The following is a 24,145-nucleotide window of genomic DNA, read 5'->3' as shown; positions in this document are numbered from 1 at the left end:
ATATAACATACAATCTAGATTTTTTAAATAAAATTTCGTTTTTTTGCTGTCAGTAAACGTAAGAACGCCGTGTAAAATGTTATTCTGTAATGTTTAATACGCTGAACTACCTCCACCATGATTTGGATTGAAGAGGAGGAGCTGTTAAGCATCAGGTGTTGGCCGCGAACAGGGGAAAATAAATTCTTTTCATTCATTGTGATTGTAACTGTTACACGTTGTATGCTTATCATAATTTTACCAGACTGGTAAACATAAATGCGTTTTGAATGACAACTTGAAAAACAAATTTCCATTCCTCAAAAAGGTCGACAAAGAAGGTGAAATCTTTTGTGAAAAATGTCAAGGGCATTCATTCAGTACATCCCACGGAGGACTGTCGGAGTTCTTTATTGGTTTGAGTTATTTCTTGGCATTTTTCTGTTACATAAAATATTAAGCCTGTGGGAAAAAAAACTACTCTACCCCCCTCCCCCTGTCATGTGTCCTGATTTTTAGCTTGAAAAATCTGGTCACATTAACTATACAGGGTGTTCTGTTTTAACCTGCAAGACCTTTATTTTCGCAACCGTTAGACCTAGATATATACTTGCAAAAATGTTCAAAATCAGATGCAGAGTTAAGATATTGAACGTCAGAAGTAAAGATAAAAATTAGTCAAAAAGTACAAAATTTTAACTTTTTTAACGGGCCTCAGGTCCCCTAACTTATATTTAGGGAAATAATCTCCATTGAAAAATAATTCAAACAAAAAAAGTTTTAAATTAGTATGACCAATATTCATTGAGATTTGAAAGCTACTGTTATGTGATTTTTATATCTTTTTGTTTGTTTGGCGAAACATTTGTTATTGCCAAAGAAAAAACATCCGCTTCACTTGCAAAAGGGTTGGGTTCCGGAAGCGTGGTCGCTTGGCGCGTTGGGCGCTGAGCAGTTAAGTCTAGGATTATTGTTTTAATGCCACCGTTAATGTAAGTCATTGTTTTGGAGATTTGTTTTGAAAAAAAAGAAACTTTTGATTTGTTTTTGTCCGAGTGAAATGTACGACATTTTCTTCTTTTTTTTTTTTTTTTTTTTTGACGCTGAATTTTGAATGTTCCACTGGATGTTTTTTTGTTTTTGTTTTTGTTTTCGTTAGATGGATGGATTATGATAGCGTGGTTGCTGGGCGAGTTTGGCGATAAACAATAGAGTTGCCGAACTATTTTTACATTTGAAAGATATTATTTGATGTCTTCTTTTGTTAATTTGGCAAAATATTTTAAATTGCAGTAAAAACTGCTTCACTCGCTAAATAGAATTTTAAAGCAACTGTAAATCTAATTTAATGATTTGACGAAAAGTTTTATAAGTTCCAAAGAAACTTTAATAGGGTTTTTTTTTTTTTTTTGAAAAGGTGTGTACACATTTTTTACAAAGAAAAATGATCAATTTACATCAGAGCAGAGGGGGCATCAATTTTTTTTATTCAACGGACTTGCATTAAATTTTTAGCATGGGCATCGCTGTGTGAGTACTGCTAGTAATAAATAAAAAGAAATCAAATCGTCTGATCCTGATTTGCAACGGACACAGACTCCATCCCGTCTTTGATGATCCCTGCATTGAAAAAGAGACACGGCTAATAAATTTTGGAAAGAGTACGTCAAAAATGTATTATTTATACCTGTATTTCTTGTTGAATAAGTTTAAATATTTTTTCCATTCCAAATACAGTCAAACATTGATATCTCGAACCTCCTTATCTCGAAATCCTTGATATCTCGAAACAAAAATTTTCCCCAGCATTTTCTATAAAAACCCCTATGTGTTTTCCATAGTTATCTCGAAATTCATTTTTCGAAACCCTTGATATGTCAAAATTTTTCACAGAAGCAAGTTTCAATTGTCGTTTTGCTTGGCAATTTTTGTAGTAAAACCAGTTCCAGGGACAATTGCTTAAAGTTTTTCATCCCTTTTCTTGGAAATTTTATGTGGGGCAAGATAATAGGGGAGTGTTGGTCTGAAGGAAGTGCTGTGTTTTCCCCACAGTTAAGAATCTTTGTCCGTCAGTTTGCAAGCGAAAACGGAAAATGCGTTCCTCATTTTCATCATTCAGTTTTCTTAACTCCTACAAAATGGCTGCTGAGAACTTTTGGAATGTGAGGTTACTGGTTAAAGATAAAATTAGAATTTTTAAATTTTTAGGTGAAAAAACCAAGTTGAAATTGTTGTTCCTTTTAAAATCTCATCCTGTGCACTTTCGACAATTAGAAAATTTCAAATCTAGTGAAATATTGAAGACTACTTTATTGATCGTAATTCGAAGTGGTCCCATAGTACATATATAAATGCATATAGCGTACGTGTGTGTAAATGTGAGAGTTACTAGTGTAATTTTTTAAAAACCTTAATAACCCGAAAACTCAATATCTCGAAAAATTTTCCCATCCCGAGAGATTCGAGATATCGAGGTTGCACTGTATCAAAAATTTCATGTTCTAAAAAAAAAAAAAATTCTGTAAAAAAAAATCCCATCCTAAAAATTTTGATGGCGTAACTTGCACCATAACCCCCCCCCCCCCCTTGTGGGCACCCCTGGACTAACGGTTGCAAAAATAAAGGTCTTGCAAGTTAAAACAGAACAACCTCTCTGTATCTTTCTCTTGCTGTATATAGATATCAGTTAATTTATTCATTCCTTTTTTCCCTGTTTATATTATATATACTATGATCTCTCTTTTATTTGCCGGCACAACCAGCGGAACAAAACAAATGCATAAGTGAGAGAGATTATAATTGAAATGGAACTTCATTTTTGATCTAAAAAATAAGTCAATTTTGAAGGTAAATTTTAAAAAAAAAATAAGAAGAAGCAGAAACAAATCTTCATCTGAAAATGTCAAAAATTTTAGGGCTTTCATAGTTAAGAAAATTGTTCACCGTAAAGAAAAAATTTTTTCTCAAATGCTGAACAGTTTCCTAATTAGTTTTCAGAATATCAAATCATTTACCTTGACTGAAGAAAATCTTCCGAACTTAACAATATTGAAATTGCCATTGCTCAAATAAATTTTAAGTGTCACTTTATCTTGTTTTTCTTCTCGTGGTCTAGCACCCAAATCTTGTCGGGGTCTAGCACCCGAAACTTCAGCTGGCGTTTCTTCAGAGTGTGTGTGTGTAAGAGAACTTGATTGGGAACATTCTCCAGCATGTGTTGCATTTAACATCCTAGAAAAAAAAAATACATTACTTACGAGCTAAAATTTTGAAACAAGGACATTTCTCTGAAAAAATAAGGCTATTTTGTAAGTTTTTGCATAATTCAACCTAAATTACAAACCTATGTGCATGGTTGGAAATTAAAGCATAAACTAGCATGGAAATTCCAGTTGAATCAAAACACAGAACTTTTCAATATTTTTTAGTTTTGATAGTTTTAAACTCAATGACATATAATTAATTATAATATGGCTATATTTGCTACCCAAAAACATACCTCAGTTTAAAAAAGGAAAAGTCAAAGTCTGTTTTATTACCCAGACATCAGTAAATATTGCGCCCAGTTACCATCTCAATGGTGTATTAGTTCAAATTCAAATTTTTCAATGTTTTAATGAAATTTTCAGTATATAGTTCCAGTAATTCCGGCATGTAAAACAACTAAGATCACATTGGCAGTACTTCAAGTACTTCCTGTACTAATGGACACAATGCACGGCAATGTGTCGTGACCAATGTCAAGACCACGTGCTAAGGCGTTGTCCACAAATATGTCATACTTTGAGGAGGGAAAGGGTTCCAGAAATTGCCACAGGGGAGAGGGAAGGGATAACAAGAAGTGTAAAATCATAATTATTTATAACAAAATGCTTATACTTGTTTAGGAACACCTGTTTTATAATTAATAATTAATGGAACATCAAAATTAGCAGCCAACATCTGTCACTGGTCAAAAAAATTTAAAAATCCATACATTTGTTTTAGAAATATCAAAACCATCCACAAAATTTTTTGCGAACTTTGTTCTCGTGTTTGCATACATTATCTGTGTCTGTTCATGAATAAATATAACAACAAACTTAGAGTGTAAATGAGATTTTTAAAATACAAGCAGGGATTTCTAAAATTAAGCCGGTATAATACCTAAAAATTTACGTTTAAAAATCTGGCATGCGCCGAAATTCATAAATTTAGTTTGACTTTCAATCGCAGTTCAAAAAAAAAAAAGAAATCTATCACTTTTAGGTTTAAAAAAAAATATGTCTCAAACAAAACATGTTTCTTTTCTCTTATAAATACAAGGAAGAAACATTTCTTGTAACAAGCAAAAATTTAGCAAGTTCAGAGAAAAATCGGAAATGTTTTACTGCATTTTTTGAGAAATAAAAGTTTTAAAAAGAAGACAAAGAAATAAGCATGTTTCACAAATGATGGAACATACACAATTTTTTTACTGTTACATAAAAAGGTTCACTTTTGCCAATGCGCTTGTTTCATAGTAGAAGTTTTTCCCAAATTTTACAGCAATGCACGCAATACAAAGAAAAAAAAAACACAGCTTTACATTCCAAGTGTAGGATTAGGTAACGCAAAAAAAAAATAATTAAGATCACAAAATATTACCCTATTTGAAGTGAGTTGTACATATTAGCCAAAAAACCGACTTTGTGTGTGTCGTCTCCCGGAAATACTTTTACAGAATCCTTATGGGACATCGATTTCCCTTTTTCATCTGTCAGTGAAGTAAACTCCTCCCCTCACCCAAAGCAAACAGCAAAAGGAATATACTAATCAGTACAAATGCCTTCTAAGATTTGAAAAATCTGGAAATTGTTAATGCTTTTTGGCATTTTCCTCTTTTCTTTTGTGGAATGAAGAATTTTGATGATAAAATATGTTTTTCACACTATTTTTAAAATATGTACACTTAAATCTCAAATTTATGCTTAAAATTTTAATGTTACCGCATTACCCGGTATTAACCGGCATGCTGGTAAAAAGCGAGGCTGATCAGCATGCTGGAAATTCGAACTTTCCTGCATGCCTGATAATTTGAGGTTTATTTTGCAACAAAACAAAAGTAAATTTCTTCATTCAGTTCCAATCAAAAAGCAAACCACTGTAAGGGAAAAAAAATAAATCAATCCAAAAAATAACCTTCTTTCAAAAAAATGTGTACACCCAAACCTGGTTTTATGTGGTGGATAGGGGACCGCATAAAATAATTGCATTTAAAACTTCACAAGTGGCTTTAAAAAGTTGTTTAAACAGGTTTTTTTTTTTTTTTTTTTATATATATGGTGGATAGGAACCGCATAAAAAGTCTCACATAGAAAATATCCCAAAAACTTGCAAAATTTTAATATTTTGTAAGTTTTTGGGAACTATTATGGTTATATTATTAAATTAAAATGAACCAAGTGATAATATTTGTCGAGTACTCGGACAAAATTTCCTTATAAAGGATATTTTTGGGAGGTCACAATAACTTCCCATCGGGGTGACTATGTCGTCATTTGAAGATACTAGCTCGCACTTGTTTTAAAAAATAATTTCATCAATTGAATCTCAATCTGATTGGATTTTAATATACCGCAAAAAAAATCTGCACAAAAGAAAATTGCATAAAAACAGGTTTGGGTGTATTGCATAAATATGTGCTTGTTATTTATGGTAGGTCATTATTAACGGATTTAATTATGTGCCTATAAAGCAATCAAATCAGATACAATCATTGTTACTGCAATTTGTTCATAATTTAAAGAGAAACTAATTTAAAGGAATCTAAAATAAATTATTTTACACTATTATTTTCTTGTTAAAATAACAAATGACAGTGTTACTAAATATTTTTACTAATAAAACTGTTTATACTTTACAAAACTGTTTATTAATACTAATAAGATATGTATAGAACTTATATTAATTTTTAAGCTGAACATATTTTTTAAAGCATTAATTTTTTTTCCTAACCTCGATTTTTCCAGCATGCCGGAAAGGACCAGGCAAGTGTTATTGAAAATCTGGTGACCCCTGAATTTTGCGGCATGCCGGATAATGTGGGGTAATACGGTAATATTTTTGATAAATGAATATGTTAAACCAAAATGAATATGTTCAGTCGAGTCCCGACTTACGCGAGGGATGCGTTCCAAGATCCCTCCCGTAAGTCGAAATTTCGCGTTGTGGAAAAAGGTATGTGTAAAAACTTTTATAAACATACCCAATTATTTTAGATACTTGTAAAAACCACCCCAAACTGTTAAAAACCATTTCTTAATTGTACAGTACTGTTTCTTACAAAAAAAAAACTGAATTTTTATTTGTATTTTAAATTTTAAAAAATGTTTTATTCAACATAAAATACTGCTACGATGCACAATGATGTGCATCAATGATCAGTGGGAAAGAAAGTCATAAAATAAACCAGTACGGTATATATAGTAAGAAAAACAAATGCACTATAGTTGTATTGTACAGTACATCCAGTAATGATATTTGTAACTTAAAAAAGTGAGGATGATGATAATTTATGCTGCGTGATCAAAGTTTGAAATACTTTCTGGTTTCTTTCATTCACAATACAAGAGCAACTTCCATTTTCATAATTTTTGCATTTTGCTTAGGTACAACTCAGTGTGAACTTTGATAGATTTCCTTTTCTTGACTGTTAATTGTACATATGGAAGATTCACTCATACCTTAGTTGTCGTGCTACCTTTGACGCACTTTTTAGTTGAGTTTCAGATTTTCGAGAAGCTTTAGCTTTTTTTAATTGTCAGAAACTTTCTCCTTTTCTTTCTATATTCACAAACTTTAGATGAAACAGTGCTCTAAGATGTCATTATATTTCATCAACTTTCGCATTTAGAACGAAAAAAAATAAATGGAAAATATAGAGTAGTTAGTTGTGTACGCGATGTTCAGACTAGTACGCGGTGTGGGAACTTCCACTCTCAGTGATGCTAAAGAGATGAAGGTCCATTCACGAAAAAAAAGTGTTTAGTAACCAATAACAAAGCCAATACTTACGCACCACAATTCCTTCCGAAAAGTTGAGGGCGAGGAATTCACATTAGGTCTAAAATTCTTTACTGGTGAAAAAATCTCGTTATAGCCATTTCATGTAAGTCGGATCGCGTTATAGCAGGAGTCAACTGACATAGCATTGAATTTTTGTTAATAATAATATTCCTTTTATAGTTTTTGCGAAAAAATATAAATGTACCACCCCCCCCCCACACGTATCAAATTCGGCAACTTGGTGAAAAATTACATTTTTCTTCTATTACTTAAAAACTCCTTCCAGAAACTAATTCCAGGTCTGCACTTAGCGCTCACAACTTCCGTTGCGTGTTAAAATAGCTCACATCGAGTTCAAGCCAGGATTTGTGCCACGGACAGAAATTTTAAAGTGCAGCAGGCTCATATGTGGTGCCAAAACGTTAATCCCCCCCCCCAAAAAAATAAATAAAATAATAATAAATAACCCCTTGAAAAGACAAAAAAGGGCTTGAAAAGGTGTTTTTAGGTGCTGTTAATTTTATAAATTTTCTGGCTGAGAGCCTCCAATCCCCACACTCATCAATAATGTCATGAAAATAACTTAAAAAAATTACTTTATTAGGATTTCATTTTCAATATAATAACTCAAATTCTGTGGAGCTACAGCGTTGTATAATAGTTCATTTTACAGACAATTACATGCACTTTAATTTAACATGAAACCTAAACAGTTTTCAAGACAAAACACACACACACACACACACAAAATTTTAAAATTTAAAATTCAAAAATTTTTAAGATGTATTATTCTTTGGAATTTTTGAAAAGAATCTATAGTATTTAATGTATTCATATTGATTCCATTGACATCCAAATTTTTTTACAGTGAGACCAAGATCAATAATTACAACAAATAAAGCAGGAAAGTTTTGGGATTTTTGCCCAAGTTTTTCTTTAAAATATTATAACTCAAATTTTATGGAAGCTATAGAGTAGTATTATTATTCATTTTTAAGAGAACTTTACACACTTTAATTTGATATGTAACTTGAATAATTTAGAAAAAAAATACAAAATTTTTGATTTTAAATGTATTATCATTGAATATATCCAAACATTTTCAGAGTAGGACCATGAACAAATCAGCAGTTACTAAAAATCTTTTTAAAAAACTACAAACGACTGTCCTCCATTGTTTGTTGTAAATGCTGATCTTTTCATGCTTCCACTCTGAAAGTTTTTTGATCTATTCTTCTAAAATACATTAAAAATTTTTAATGGATACTATCTCAGTTATTTTTTAATTTTTAAAACTTTGAAAAAAAAATTCTTGAAAATTATTCACGTTGCATATCAAATTAAAGTGCATACAGTTACCTTTAAAATGAGCTATCATACAACTATGTAGCTCCTATAAAACTTGAGCTGTAAGATTTTAAATAAATTTTAGCAAAAATTGCAAAGTTTTCCCACACTATTTGCTGTTACCTGTTGGTCCATTTATGGTCCCGCTCTGAAAATGTTTGGACAAATTCATTAAATAGCTTTTTTTTAATTAAGATATGAAAAGTTTTTGAACTTTAAAATTTCAAAATTTTCTGAAAAAAAATCGGAAATGATTCAATTCACATATATACTGGGTGTTCCGTTTTAACCTGCAAGACCTTTATTTTTGCAACCATTAGTCCTAGATGTATACTTCCAATTGCAAAAATGTTCAAAATCAGATGCAGAGTTAAGTTATTGAAAGTTTGAAGCAAAAGTAAAACAACCAAAAAATACAAAATTTTACTTTTTATACGGGCCCCAGGTCCCCTAACTAATATTTAGAGAAATAATCTCCATTGAAAACTATTACTAACACTAAAAACGTTTGTGCGAGCAAAACTCAAGAAGATATTCAAGTTTAGAGTTCTAAGGGACCATACAAAGGATGAGATTGGAAGTTATCACCCTTTCAGAGGAATGTCAGGTTCTCGAAGTAAATAGAATAAGTATTTATATTTTTTATTGCTATTCCAAAATAAATGCAAATGTTATGCCATGATATGCAAAAGCACACTATAAAACCTCGAACAATTTGAAAAATCACACTATATGCACACATATAATTTTAACCCTTCTAACCGATATATTTTCCCCCAAAAGGTATTATTGATGGCTAGTGTGAAGTGATGTAAGTCACAGAACGCTGCGTTTCATAACTCGGTGAAGATTGGTCGTACTAATGTCAAACTTTTTCTGTTGGAATGATTTTTCAATGTAGAAAATTTCCTTAAATATAAGTGAGGGGACCTGGGGCCCGTATAAAAAGTTAAATTTTGTATTTTTTGACTTATTTTAGTTTTTACTTCAAACTTTCTATATCTTAACTCTGCATCTGATTTTGAACATTTTTGCAATTGGAGGTATACATCTAGGACTAAGGGTTGCGAAAATAAAGGTCTTGCAGATTAAAACGGAACACCCTGTATAAGTAAAGTGCATGTAATTATCTTCAAAAGGAGCTATTCTACAACTCTGTAGCTCTATAAAACTAGAGTCATAACATTAAAAAGCACTGCTGGAAAGTTTTTAAAAAAACGTGCTTTTTAACGAACTTCAAAAATTAATCACTCATCAATTATGAATAATAGATTTTTTTACATGTTTTCATAAATTTAAAATGTGAAAGAGTTATATTTCTCTGACAGATTAATGAAAATCTGAGAAGGTGGAGGTCCTTGTTGATTTTACATGGAAATGACCCTCAATAGAAACAGGCTCGATTTTTTTTTGAAATTTGTTAAGCTAATTGTTAATCAGAAATACTATCGTTTATTTGTTGCAATAAATAACTCAAAATTTTAAGTTATATTACATGACTAATAAATAGAGAACTGTTAAATTGGTTATTCATTATGAACTACAGAAATAGATATCAAACCTATTTCCTCCTCAAAATTATAAATTGACAATAATACACTTGAGAAAATGCGTTTGGTAAATTTAATAATTACTTGTCAAAACATTAAAAATCTATTTATTTCAATTATAATTTTTATAAATGTATATAATACCTAATTTAATGTTCAATTCTCACAATTTTCCGATTAAAATGTTACTTGAAGCTAAGTAATTAAAAGACTTTACTGAAATTTCCATCATAAAAATATGAGTAGCCAATAAATAGTTTGCGAAGTTTTGAATAATATGTTTAGAAAAAATATCAAATCCCATTTACCTTACATCAAGCAAGGCAGTTGGAATGATTCCTCCGAAATTGAAAAAAAAAAAAAAAAAGAAAAGTACCATTTGTGCAGTGACATCTCCATTTCTGTCTTCCTTAGTTTCAATACCGGTGAGTTGCCAGACGAACAGCAAATGCTCGTGCTTTACTACGAGATTTGAAGTCAGCGCAGTGACCAAAGCTATTAGTCCAACCTTGAGAAACCATTAAGATTAAACTCCCTTCCATATTGCTTCAAACGACACGACTTTTTATTTGATCACCACGGCATGCACATCTTATTAAACAGCGGGGAAAACTTTCAGGGATATAATTGGAGTTTTATTTTATTTATTTATTTATTTATTTATTTGCATCCTGTCTTTTAAATATTACGAAAAAAATGCTTAATAAGCAAACACTGATTCCACTTATTTTTATTAAAACGCTTTACACTTATTTAAAAAGTTTAGAATTATTTCCAGGATTCCCACTCTAATCGCGTATCCTACTCAAAACGGAAGGGGGGTGGGAAACAGGCCCATCGTTACAAGGGGGAATCAGGGAAACAGTTCCCTCCTCCCTTCCCGAATTTGGGAAACAATGTAATTATGCGTTGTTTTTCCCGAAAAAGTGCATTGAATGTATTCGCTCTGCCCCCCCCCCTCCCGAGAAATTCAGAAATGGTGCGTTATAGTTCAAATTTCAACTTTTTCACAAAGTATGGGAGGAAGGTCGTGTGTACAACACGTTTTTGCGGAGAGTTCGTGAAAAAGGGACTTGGGTTCTGCCGATATATCACTTTGCATTACCCTCAGTGCGGTATTGCGACGGTAATCCAACTAAACACCTGTAACTTTCTATTTTCAATGAGCTCTTAAATAAGACACGTACATTTTGAAGCTTAGTCACTAACTTACTTGAGCCGAACTCATGGATAACTTTAGAAAATAAATTAACCGTCAATTCATTAATTTTTGGAAATTTATTTTTTTGGAGCAGGGGTATTTTCAATATTTTCTGTTCGGGAACATTTGCCCTCACTTGCCCCCTCTGAATAAGCCCATGTCCCACTCATTGATTGCTAATTGTAACATGAACTTTTTAAGGCCTTACTAAGGCTATTTTCCCCTATGTCAAAACACGGCACAGATAGGATTCTCTTTTTTTGATAATATAATTCTTTGCTTTAAAATCAAATCAAAACAAGGGCGCCCATATAGGGGGGCTCAAGCCCCCCCCCCCCCTTTGAGATGAGAACTTCCTTGCTTTTAGTGTTTTTTCTTTGCAAAAATGTAAAAAAAAATTTTCTTTTCTATCCATCAATGAATAAGTTATTAAAAATGTCAAATTTTACTATCTTTAATTTGTACTGAAATCGGTTTCCATGGGAAAAATGTTCTGCTAAACCATTGGTAAAATTTCTGAGCCCCCCCCCCCCCTTAGAATTTTGCATATTGGCGCCAATGAATCAAAATTATTGGATAATATAGGTAGTTAAACAGACCCCCCCCCCCCATCAGACTCAAAAAAAAACTTGATATCAATACCGAAAATTTATTAATAAATTAACTTAAACAAGCTAGCTTCGTTTTATTTATTTCTTGCATCGATTCTTGACACAAAAAATGAATATCAACCATTTAAGAGAGGAGGGAGTGATTTTTTTTTTTTTTTAAATCTCGCAGAACTATACTAGTTCCTTCCGTCATAACAACAAAATTAGGTACATAAAAGTATATTTTTTGGAGTTTAATCTGCAAGAAACGTATTTTGACACATAAAAGTAAAAGATCATAAATGAAAATAAAAGTTACGCGGCGGGAAAGGGAATTAAAAGCTTCGTTATCGGTAAACATATGAATCAAAGTTCAATACGCAGTTACGCTATGCAAATTTTACTCCCAAATAAAGTAATAAATCATCTACTTCAAATCTTTTACCCTTTTTTATTCACTAATTAAATTTATTATTTATTTATTTTCCGGAAACAGCAAAACGAAAGGAATTAAAACTTTGAAGGCACAATTCTTTGCTATGTTCTGCTCAGGAAATAAGAAAAATGATGAACCAAAATCAGTGTGATGCCAAACGATTGCATCATAGTGTACAAAAGAATGCTGAACGTATTTGGTGCCCAAAATTTTGTCGCTAGCCGTGTATTTATACTAGTGATGTGCCGGATATTCGAGGGGGGGGGGGAGATCCATATCCGTTACGATTTTGGCAGGTCTCAAAAACGGCTCTTTCGCATTATTAAATTTTCTTACATATTTGAAATTCTAAAAATAGTCGGGTATAAAATATTAATTTTCATTTATTAGTTTTTATTTTCATATAGAAGTCAGTATCATTTCCGCAATTAAAAATCAATTTTTAACCCCCAACGCAACCAGGAAGGGAGAAAAAAGTTTGAAATGCGTAGCTTTTAACAAATGAACCGATTTGACATCGCTTTTTTTTTTTTTTTTTCCGAAAGCTGATTTGACCTTAAGTGGGTTTCGTCCTCTTGTCGAATTTTAATTACCGCAAATATTAATTAAAACCCGAATTAGCGTTTTTCGCAGTTTCGGTAGTGAAAACTTACTTGTACATTTGAAGTATTGGCAGCAAACGAAAGAAAAAACTTTTCTGCGAAAACTGGAATTTGTTAGGAACTCTCAAGTTGTAGGAGTTATAACTATAACTTTTCTTAATAAATTTCTAACACAATTTTACGCTCACGCGTTGGTAACGATTTCATTGCTGGAAGATGAGAGAAAGATCAGATTTAAAATTTTAGTTTCTATTTGCTAGCAAATAAAATATTTGTAGTTGATCAAGCAAGGCTTTTGAACGGATTTTCATTTTTTTTCTTTTGATTCTGCTTTTGCGATCAGCAAAACTTGATAGTTGTGATTACTTTTCCTTCCCATGTTGCCCAGATAAAAAAAAAATGCATATACGTTTTATATGTGTTTAGATCCGGGCGATTCATCTTAATATCAGAAAAGCCCTAAGGATTAATTTCAAATTTAATATTAGTTCTTATTATTGGTTCGAAGTTTGTATTATTCTTCACTTTGACTTTTCGAGGCATTCTTCAAAGAAATGTTTGTCTAAATTCTGTTTAATGTTTGTAAAGCTGTTCCTGGATGTGCAATTTTGACGGTTGGGAAGAAATGAGAAATGAGAAAGCGCTGTATTTATGCCGAAATAGAATGTGAAACATTATTTCTAGCTTTCCTGTAGATGTTGTAAATTTAAACTCCTGCTACTACATCAACTAAACCAGCTAGAAATAATTTTTCACCTATTGTTTCAGCATGAATGCAGCGCTGTCCCATTCCTCCCGACTAATCTTCTTAGCGGATACTTCTCTTAAGATCATATATATTATTTCTCACATGTGTTTTTCGTAACTGCCGTAAATCCTTCAATTTTTTGATCAAACTTCATAAGTAAAACATCATTTTATAGGCTTTTTTTTTTCACCGTTTTTGGCGAAACTGAAACAGAAAACTCACATTGTGGTGATTTCTCCAAAAATTTTAGTTCGTTCTGCACTTGATTAGCTGGGTTGTGACAGATAAGAGGCGTGTTATCTTCAAAGATGAAACCCGATTTAGTCCCAGTGGCCATAGGCAACCTATTTCACTCCATACCCGTCTTGTTTTGCAACTAGAGTAGGCTATACTACTTACGGTTTTGTAACCTTTATTGCGTCATAACTTCTTAATAAAGCAGTCTTTTGTTCTGAATTTGTAACCATTTCCTTATCGTCTCATAGGCCATATGCATTTTAAATTTCGCGAAAATCGCTCACTTCCTTCTGGGTGTTTTTTTTTTTTTTTTTTTGTGAGTGTATTTTAATTTCTGACCACAGCTCAGCTTGCGCGACTTAACGATGATCATGATTGTGAGTTGAAAATTTAAGTTTAAATCCAAGCATTAGAAAACATTTAATGAGATTCAAAAATGGGGGTGAGAAATAGTTGTTCGTTACTCTAAAGCGCCTGCTATCTGCATCTTTTAAACTAGATCTTCAAAATTTATTCTCAAGAAAATACTGATAAAAAGAATAATTTTAGCGAAAGCCGCAAACGAATCGACCGATTTTTTCGTTTTTTTATGATCACTTGAAGTTTTACACCCTAAACTTTTATGGTGCCTATCTCCTTCAAAAGACACGTTTGGAAACCTTATTTCTGACGTTATATTGTTTGTCCTGGTGTGTAGTATCACCCCTTGAAGTTTTGCCCACACACCCGAAAGAAACATCCCGTAGAATATAAACTCACTGCACGATACTAAACCACATCCGTACTGTTGCATTAAAATCCGAAATTAAAACGTTTATTTTAGCATGGTAAATCGCAGTATCATGGATAATATTTCCTAAAAGATTTTTTCTTTTTTGGTGCTTCCTTGAAATTTCATAAAAGTTCAAAAATAAGACATTTTATTCTATTTTTCACCGCTATCGGCTAAAAATAGACAAACAGTTTACATTGTGATTGTTTTTCGAAAAACATTCATTAAAAAAGTCGGAGTTTTGAATTACCGCTGTCATGTGCGAATGTTTCTCACGGGTACGGGTCAGCTAATAAATCTTATTCTTGAGGACCTTTTCGCCGTAGATGATTTTTTAAAGAATTGAACATTTACCCTTGCGGTAATATCTTCCGTGACAAATTTTACACGTGAACCGGATTTGAGTTGGGTAAAAAAAGTTGATATCCGTATTGGCGGATCTCGACACAAAAGATCCGTATCCACCAGTGGTTGGAAAAACTACTTTCTTTTTGTAGCGAACTACAACTACTTTATTACAAATGTAGTTAACTACAACTACAACTACTTTTTTCAAAATGTAGCAACTACAAACTACTTTCGAAAAGTAGTCGCTACTTCGCTACTTTTAAAAAATAAATAAATAAAAAGCATAAAAATAAATAAATAAAAAGCATACACATGCACACCGTTTGAAGATTGAACGAAAAAATTAAAAAACTGGTTTCGATTAATAAATTTGCTCACTTGAACATGAACTAAGAATTACTTATTGTTTCATTCCTTTATTGAGCCATTCCAAACATTTTTTACGATTTTTACGAATATCCGCTGCAAGAAAGGATTTAAAAAGTTGAAGGAATTCAACCTTCAAGTTTTTAATCTTTTCCTGACAGTGAATATTTCATTCAAGAAGTGCAACTCGGTTACTTAAAAATGTAAATAGTTGCAGTCATAATTTGAATAAAATTTCATATAGATATACATACACTATATGACCAAAAGTATTGGGACACTTTTCAAAATTCACATTTTTACGGATTTCTGGAGAAATAAAAGATCAATTGCTCTGTAATTTATTTCACATAAAAAGTATACTCCAGCTGTCATTTTCCAATAAAAGCAAAGTCTACTATTCATTCAGGAGACCAGCAAAAAGTTGAGGGAACAAAAAAAGGTTTTTGATCATTTTTCATTCTAAATAGCTGGGAACAAGCTATAAATTTCAGAAATAAATTAAAAAACTATCAAATATTTATTTTTACGTTTTCTTGAAAGTATCTCCCACGAAGATACAAGCTTTTTTTTTTCAATAATGAAAAAATTTTTTTGAAGGTTTTTGGCTCAAATCGCGCAGACTTTTTAGTCAAACGTTATTAATTTTCAGAATATTTGACAGCATATTAGAGAAATATAAGAATTAAATTTAAGATTAAAATATTGAAAATTTAATGAAATATGAACGTTTAAAGCAATAATCACGTTCGAGCATGCGCAGTGAACGTTTAATGCACGAAAGATAGCAATTTATAACTTTCATGATTCAAAGCTTAGATCCTACAACTCATAAAAAAATCCACCTCAATATCTTTAAAATTCAAAAAGTTATCAGCGATCTAATGAGCCGAATTTCTATAATTCTTGGACAGGCGATGAATGGTAAGGGGTCGTTTGCAAACTAGCAACACCTTCCTGTTATCATTGCAGAGTGATTCATAATCAGAATGAATTATTTGTGAACGATCCCTCACGATTCGCTGTCTAGCCAAGAAATATTAAAATTCGGCTCATTAGATCGCTGATAACTTTTTACATTTTAAAGATATAACGGTGAGATTTTTTTGAGTTGTAGAATGTATCTGGACTTCCGATTATGAAAGTTATAAATTGCTATCTTTCGTGCATGCGAAGTGAAAAATTAATTGGTTTTAACCTTTCATATTTCAGAAAATTTTCAATATTTTAACTCCAAATTGTATTATTATTTTTCTCTAATATGCTGTCAAATATTCTGAAAGTTAAGTAACGTTTAACAGAAAAAATCTGCCTGATATGAGCCGAAAACTTCAAAAAAAATTGTGCATTTTTGAAAGAATGCTTATATCTCTGTGGGTATAAGAGATACCTTCATGAAAATATAAAAATAAATTCTAGATAGATTTTTAATTTATTTCTGAAATTTACAGCTTATTACCAGCTATTTACAATGAAAAATGATCAAAAACTTTTTTTTGTTTCCTCAATTTGCTGCTCATCTCCTAAATGAATAGTAGACTTAATTTTTGTTGAAAAATAGCAGCTAGAGTATACCTTTAATGTCAAAAAATTACAGAGCAATTGTTCTTTTATTTTTCGAGAAATCCGTAAAAATGTAAATTTTTGAAAGTGTCCCAATACTTTTGGTCATATAGTGTATATGTACGTAAGATTTAGATGGTGAGAAACACCTTTTAAACAAAAGAGATAAACTTAATTTTCATTATTTGAGTTAATTTTATAGGGACTTATATTTTGTAGGAACTAGTAAATTGATTTTGAGTTTCAAACTAGAGGGCCGGACCTGGACACAATCTTCTTTCTTATACGAAACTGATAAAAAGAACTAAGAGCATTTTTCAATTTTTACGGATTTAGTTTTCGAATGATCTCGAAAACTAAAAATATTTAACAACTGACTCTTATGTTGTTGATATATGAACCCTTAACCAGTAAAAAAGAAAAACTAAAGAACATTTTTAAATATACCAAGCGGTACGAGTATTTGTTGTCGAATATTAATAAATATCCGAAATATGAAAAATAACTAAGAATGCTTACTTTACTTCAATGTGCAAGTGTCAACACGCGAAATGGCTAAATAGTGAGCTTTTCTCGAGTAACGAATTTTCAAGTTAACGCGAATTCCTCTCCCCGTAACACGAAAATTTTGAGAAAAGAATCGCAAGGCTTAAGTATCACCCTCTTTATTGGGTATTAAATATGAGTTTCGTGAATGAACTTTCCTTTCAGCATCACTGAAAGAAAAAGTACCCCACACTGTACTAGTCGAAACATTGCTTTTTTAATTTACAAATCGCCACTCCGCATATTTTTCATTCTAAATATGAAGTTGATGAAACATCATTTCACATAAGCGGGCTGTTAATCTAAAGTTTTAAAAGGAATAATAGAAAGTTCCTGACAACTAAAAAAAACAAAAGATTTTCGATATTTTTAAACAAGTAAAAAGTGCGTCGAATATAATTACTGTATCTACTGTACAGTACTATTGTAGTGCTGCATTTTATTATTACTACATACTATACGTACGGTACTGTTTCATTTTATGCCATTCTCCTCCATTGATTTTGTGCACCCTAACCGTATTTTTACTCAATAACAGTTTCATTTTAAATACAATAAAATGTCATTTCTCTACGTTTAAATTCGAAAAATGAACTTAAGCAATGGGCAAAAATAGTTTAGGGGTGTTTACAAATGTCTAAAATAATTGGTACGTTCATTAAAAAAAAATCGTATACATACTCTTTTCCTCAACGCAAAATGTCAACCTACGTCTTGGAACTCATCTCTCACGTAAGTAGAGATTCGATAGTAAATGCGGATTACATTCATACCTTTTTGCTTAACGGGCAAATTTTGCATGAAACGGAAACATTTCCGTTATCATCCATTCCTATAACACTGTAATATTTGTTGTTAGCCGGCCAAGGCAGTTCAATGTCATTATCTTCTATAACATTTGCAGTAGCTTCCATATTAAGAGGATACTGACACAATAATCTCATTGACATCTAAAATGATGTTCATCCATGGGACATTCTCTGCTGACAGAAAACACAAACCTGATAGTATTTGGCAGTTATTCTTTTCTTTCTAAGCCATGCTCTACTCAAGGCAAATATTAGGGAAATGTGAACATATCGATGCCAAACAAACTAATGGCGTCTAACAGATAGAACGTATGGTGTCGAAATATGTCTGATGACAGCTCGTATTTTTCAGCGTCTTACGAATCCAATTGATGCAAGTTTTACTCGCGTAAGACTTGCAGCTGTCAGAATGTTTGAAACTTTTTTTTTTTTTTTTTTGAAATTTTATTCAAAAGTAGTTTTTAGAAATCGCTACAAACTACTTTTTTTTGTAGCGAACTACTCGCTACTCTACTTTTTTTCAAAAGTAGTGCGCTACACTACAAACTACTAAAAAATGTAGCTACTACAGTAGCGTCGCTACTTGTAGCGCGCTACTTACAACCACTGGTATCCACGGATCTACATTTTGAATGATCCGGCATATTACTACTTTATACCTTTTACTGGGTGCCTAACAAGAACGGGCCTGTCTTCGAATCTCATTAACTACTATATCGACTGAACACAAGTTTTCAAGATTTAATTACTTGCACATTATAAGTGATTCTTCAACTTAAAGTACGAATGCATAATATGGTGGCATTTATATAAGGTCGAACTGATTGAAACTAATATTCATGACATAATCTCAGAAAAAAATAAGTCAAAAAGCACATACAACATTAATGCTTTTCCTTCTTTACTTTTATTTATTTATTTATTTATTTATTTTTAATTTCTTTCTTTATTTATTTATTACTAGCAGCTATATCCGGAACTGTATGGTCTACCTCAAAAAAAAAAAAAAAAAAAGGTAGTGTCAAGTGAAGCATGTTCAACAATCAGTGTTAGATAAAAGAAAAAAATAGTGTAAAATTTCCCTTCAACGTGTAGAAAAGAGCAATTTAGTGGCTCAACATTAAAATTTAGATCCGCTCCGGATTTCTTTAAAATTCCAAAAATTCAGTCATTGTTACTAATAGGCATAAACAGTCTGTTTCGTGGATTTTCTGGCGAAAACCCCCTGGATGGTTCTCCCCCATAGGGGGGCAAAACACCCAATATGCATTCCTGAGCATCAAAAGACCTCTGTGCCAAATTTGGCACAAAGATCCGACAAAAACTGGATTTGCATAATTAACCCCTCTCTCTCACATAGGGAGGCGGAACCCCCTCCCCCCTGTAACAATTCCTAAGCACCAAAGAACCTCTGTGCAAAATTTGGCAAAGATCTGAAAAAAAAACTGGAATCCCAGGGTTCCATGGAGATTAATCAAGGGTTCCAAGTTCGTTTTCTAAGCTCAAATTAGTCACGTAAAAATTTGATTGAAAAAGTTCTGAGTGAAGCATTCACTCAGTAATTTCCGAATAAGCAGCAGAGAAAACATCAAAATGAATTTTGGAGTGAAAACTCTATTATACTGTGCTAGTACAAGTACAAGAATACGAAATGTTTGTTAAAATGACATTTAATTAAAATTTTAAAAAATGTGTTACTTTTTGATTAATTTTTAATCTTTTTCGTTTTTATTGCAAACAAATACCATTTTTGAATGTTGCATTCAAACTATACTGTCGAAGATTAAACAGGGGTTCTGTGAAAAAAGTGAATATTAAAAAGTGTTCCACTTATCAAAAAAATTAAGAAACGCTGAAATAGAGAGACAAAAGATACCATATATGTCAATTCCTGAACATCAAAGGAACTCTGTGCCGAAAATTCGACTTAAACTGTGAACTTGTGTACAGGACCATACACACACACAAATAAATCTGCATTTTCACAGTAAATTTCATACGTTACTTATTTTTCCAACATTTGCATTACAGATTCAACAGATTCTGTTAGCTCTCGTTAACTCCACTCCTCGTGAAATGCCTAAGACAAATCGCAGCAGTAATTTGAAATTAAAGAATCTGTGATGATTGGATTTCGGTTTTTTTACTTCTGTCTTTCGCATTGCTATCGCTAGGCAGCAGTAAACGAACCGGAAGACGTCGGCACACATATTCGTTAACCTCTTTATAACATAATGATAAAAAAGAGCTAGAGAAACAAGTCATGACTTTTTAACAAGAGCGTATATAGAGGGAGGTAGGGTCCCCCTGAACCTTCCCCCCTTCACCATATCAATAAAGAAATTTTTTGTTCCGGTGGTGCTTGTTCAAATAATTTTTAAGCTTTCAGCTCCAGAAGAAAAAAAAAACTCTGCAAAGGGAGAACAGCTAGCCTGCCGAGCTAGCGGGCCTCGTAACTTTTGATATTTTTACTTGAGAGATAGGCTTTTCCAAGTGCCAGATTTAGGGCGGAAAATCGGGGCTCATGTTCGAGGCGGCAACTTCAGGGCTGTAAAAGAGGGTCATGTCTCTCTCAACAAGACCAAATAGATCCTAAAACTTCGATTTTAGACCTTTCGTTAGGGACACTTACCACGTGAGCGCACCCGATACCCCACACCTCTCTCCAACATATAACCAAAGATAACTATAATTGCATCTTCATGACTTCAATTTCTAAACATTTCTGAAAGAGAGTCTCTTACTGTGACCGTCAAGCTCTTACCCGGGAGCTCGAACAACTTGATATAACATGGCCTAGAATAGTTTCAGGACTTTGAACAAACAATTTGTGGTACGGGATCTCCTCCTCCCCCTCCCCTTCCCGTCATTTGAATTCAAATATAGCTTCGAAAATTATTTTTTAAAAGAAAAACTCCTAATTTCCCCACTGCTAAAAGCTAATTTTTAAACATTCAAAGATTTCCAAGATTTTCCCCCCTCCCCTCCCCCTTCAACCAATAGTTTAAAAATGCGTTTTTAAAACGTCAATATCACAAAAATTCTGCATCTCGCGAATGTTGACTCTTCTAACGTCATCAAAGATAGCCTGAAATGCGCTTTTAGGATATCAATTTCGAAACATTTCTGGGACAGGGTCTCCAAAACACCTCCCTTTCCTTAATTTTATATCAAACAGTCTGAAATTTTGTCTTTAAGATTTCAATTCTGAAATACCTAGGAGCGAGCTATTTACCCGCATTCTGATCCTTCCCAAAAATTGCCAAAGACTACCTTCAGTTTCGAAAAAAAAATTCAGAATTTCTTCTCCCTCTATCATTACCAAACATGACTTTCAGTGTCTTAAAAATTCGAGAGAAATGCAGTATATACTAAGTCTATAAATAAACAATCATTTTTATATGGGTTTTCTATCAGAAAACAAGAGTTAACTTGAAGTTAGCAGTGCGAAGTATTTTCCTGATAGATCTTTTTATTTTAAATCAAGAAGATTTCACTAATATTACACCGAATATTAATGCAGCTTTCACATTGGTAATCAATTGATTCTGTAGATGAAAAGAAGTTTTAAACACTTTTTTGACGCCTTTAACGTCACCAGAGCCTAACTTACGTCTTTACAATTTCAGTTTCCTTAACGTAATAAAAGATAGCTTAAATTTAAACTCAATTTTGAAAAAAAAAAAAAAAAAGTCCCAAGGGGGAACCCAAACCTAACCTTTTTCCTATCTTTATCAAAAATTGCAATTTTTTTACTTCAGTTTTGAAAATTTTGGCCTCGCAGCCTAATCCATCTCCTCCTGCTGCTACTACCACGAATAATAGGTGTTTTTGAAACTTCAACTTCAAAAAAAAAAAAAAAAAGCCACCGATGCTCCCACTTTCATCTCTTCTCTGATGTTTACTCAAAGATTTCTTAAAATTGCTTTTAGTTTGTATCTTCCCTTCAAAGCAATAAATTGCTTATAAAGAATTTCTCAGAGTTAAACTTATCTTACGTTTTATAGATCCCCTCCCCCCCCCTCTTTTTTTTTTTTTTTTGTGTAAAAAAAAATTAAAACCTGATAAAGAAACTTGAAGGAAGATGAATAGGGTGGTAGTTTGCTGAGCTTCGGAAAAATTTAAAATGCGAAAGAAAATAATTTCTTCTAAGGAAAAGGTTTTAAATTATAAGCAACAAGCCAATAATTTGCAGCAATTTATTCATTCACTAACACATACATGCATAACATATGCAAAAAAAAGCACAAATGCATATCGTCGTTGCACCTCCAAAATCCACTATGTGCATCTGTACAAACTAAAGAAAAAAACCCTTCACTTTGTTTCTTGTTTTTTTTTTTTTTTTTTTTTGAAATTTAGGTTCCAATTTCAGTGTTTAATGTAGGGATTTATCTTTGTCATTTTTTTTTTTACAATATATTCGCACATTCATTTTCACATAGCGGATTTAGAAGCGCAGTTTTCTTCGTAAACACTTATCGGGATTTGAAGCTTTTGGTCATAGAATCAATAGACACACGGGGGGTTCCTGAACCAATGCACCAGTACAATCAACTCTCGATAACTCAAAGCCTCCAATATTCTTTTTTCTATAAGTTTTTATTGGGTCCCCAAACTCTAAAGAAGGTTGTGGGAACTTCCCATGATTCGAACTACTAATAACTCAAGAACGTTTTAGCCGGTCCCTGAGGACTTCGAGTTATCGAGAGTTGATTGTATAAAACAGCTCCTGAATTAATGAAAAAGTAAAGAGTGGGATTTACTCTACAATTCCGCTTAGCGTGATTAGGAGAGGAACGAAAATATTCAGATAAAATGCATTTTAAGAAGGAAAAAAATCATTTTACATCATCTATCAACATGTAAACCGAATTATGCACAACGATTTTTGGAATATTTTATGTATTTTCCTGGTGGGTGGGGGTAAAGTGAAGATGTTGAAAGCATATTGTTTTGAAAAACAACAAAAACCACACCCACATTACGTATGGAAATATGTTCAGCTCTCGATAGACAGAAGTCCCAAAAGAACGGCTAAAACTTTCCCGACTTGTCGGTAGCTCGAGTTATAGAAAGTTCTCACTACCTTCTCAAGAGTTTGGAACCTAATGCAGTGGCGTAACTTCAAATTTTCGCCCCCCCCCCCCCCTCCCCCCGGAAAATATGATTTTGGACCTCCTCCTAAACATTGTATTGATCTGTACTTTTACGATGCCCACGAAGTCCATTTTGTCATTGCGAGGTCAAAACAACACCGGGGAAAGGGGGGGGGAGGTCACGAGTTTGGCGCAATCCAAATTTGTTCAATCTTTTTATATATAGACTGTTAGAGGAAAGTTCGAAAATCCGCTCCGGAATTTTTGAAATCGAAGTTTCAAAAAAGTAATTGCAGTAATTCTCTTTCTTTCGATTATAATTTCTATCTGAAACAAATTTTGACTGCTAGGCTACCCATGCATCTTTTTTTTCCCAGTTTGTTGTGATATTATGAGCTTTAAAGTATTAGAAATGTTAACATTCCGATAGGCGCTGTAAAGCTATCTTGTTTATGTATCGATTCGATTTTTCAAACTAAGACTTGACATGTGTTTTAATAGTGTAGCAAATATTTTTGGCTTCGTTAAATAAATAAATAAATTTGTCGCGTACATTTCAGCGGTCTTTTGTTAGGTAATCTTAATAAAACAGATTCTCAGATAATTCTAAATAATATTTTAAAATTGTATATTTTTTAATTATACAGAAAAAAACTTTTCGTATTTTTTCTTCATTTCTCCCTCAATCATTTCGTATTTGTTCATTGACCTTCTCCTCCCCCCCCCCTTTTTTTAATTTTATGTGTGCAAAAATCCCCCCCCCTTTTTACACCAATAATTCAAATTTTCGGCCATTTTTTTTTAAAAATGGTGGGGTGAGACCCCCCCCCTGGTGGCTTTCCTGTTCTCCTAATCGGCTCAAAACTATAGGTAGATACTTCGCTTACATAACTTCAACAGTACTGCTGTATTTATAAGACAATAGC

The 24,145-nt window shown here is 32.5% G+C and overlaps 1 protein-coding gene across 1 annotated transcript in view; it reads right to left on the bottom strand.

Moving 5' to 3' along the window:
* The window catches only part of LOC129219238 (focal adhesion kinase 1-like), a 246,263-nt gene that overhangs the window by 158,267 nt on the left and 63,851 nt on the right, over nucleotides 1-24,145 (bottom strand). Inside the window, exon 3 of the mRNA XM_054853564.1 lies at nucleotides 2,994-3,210. Coding sequence (XP_054709539.1) covers nucleotides 2,994-3,210 — 217 coding nt within the window. The remainder of the gene's footprint in view (nucleotides 1-2,993; nucleotides 3,211-24,145) is intronic.

The sequence above is a fragment of the Uloborus diversus genome, chromosome 3 (assembly GCF_026930045.1).
Source record: "Uloborus diversus isolate 005 chromosome 3, Udiv.v.3.1, whole genome shotgun sequence".
In the NCBI taxonomy this organism is placed as follows: Eukaryota; Metazoa; Arthropoda; class Arachnida; order Araneae; family Uloboridae; genus Uloborus; species Uloborus diversus.
The sequence above is the reverse complement of the archived record's forward strand: the minus strand, read 5'-3'. Positions and strand labels throughout refer to the sequence as shown.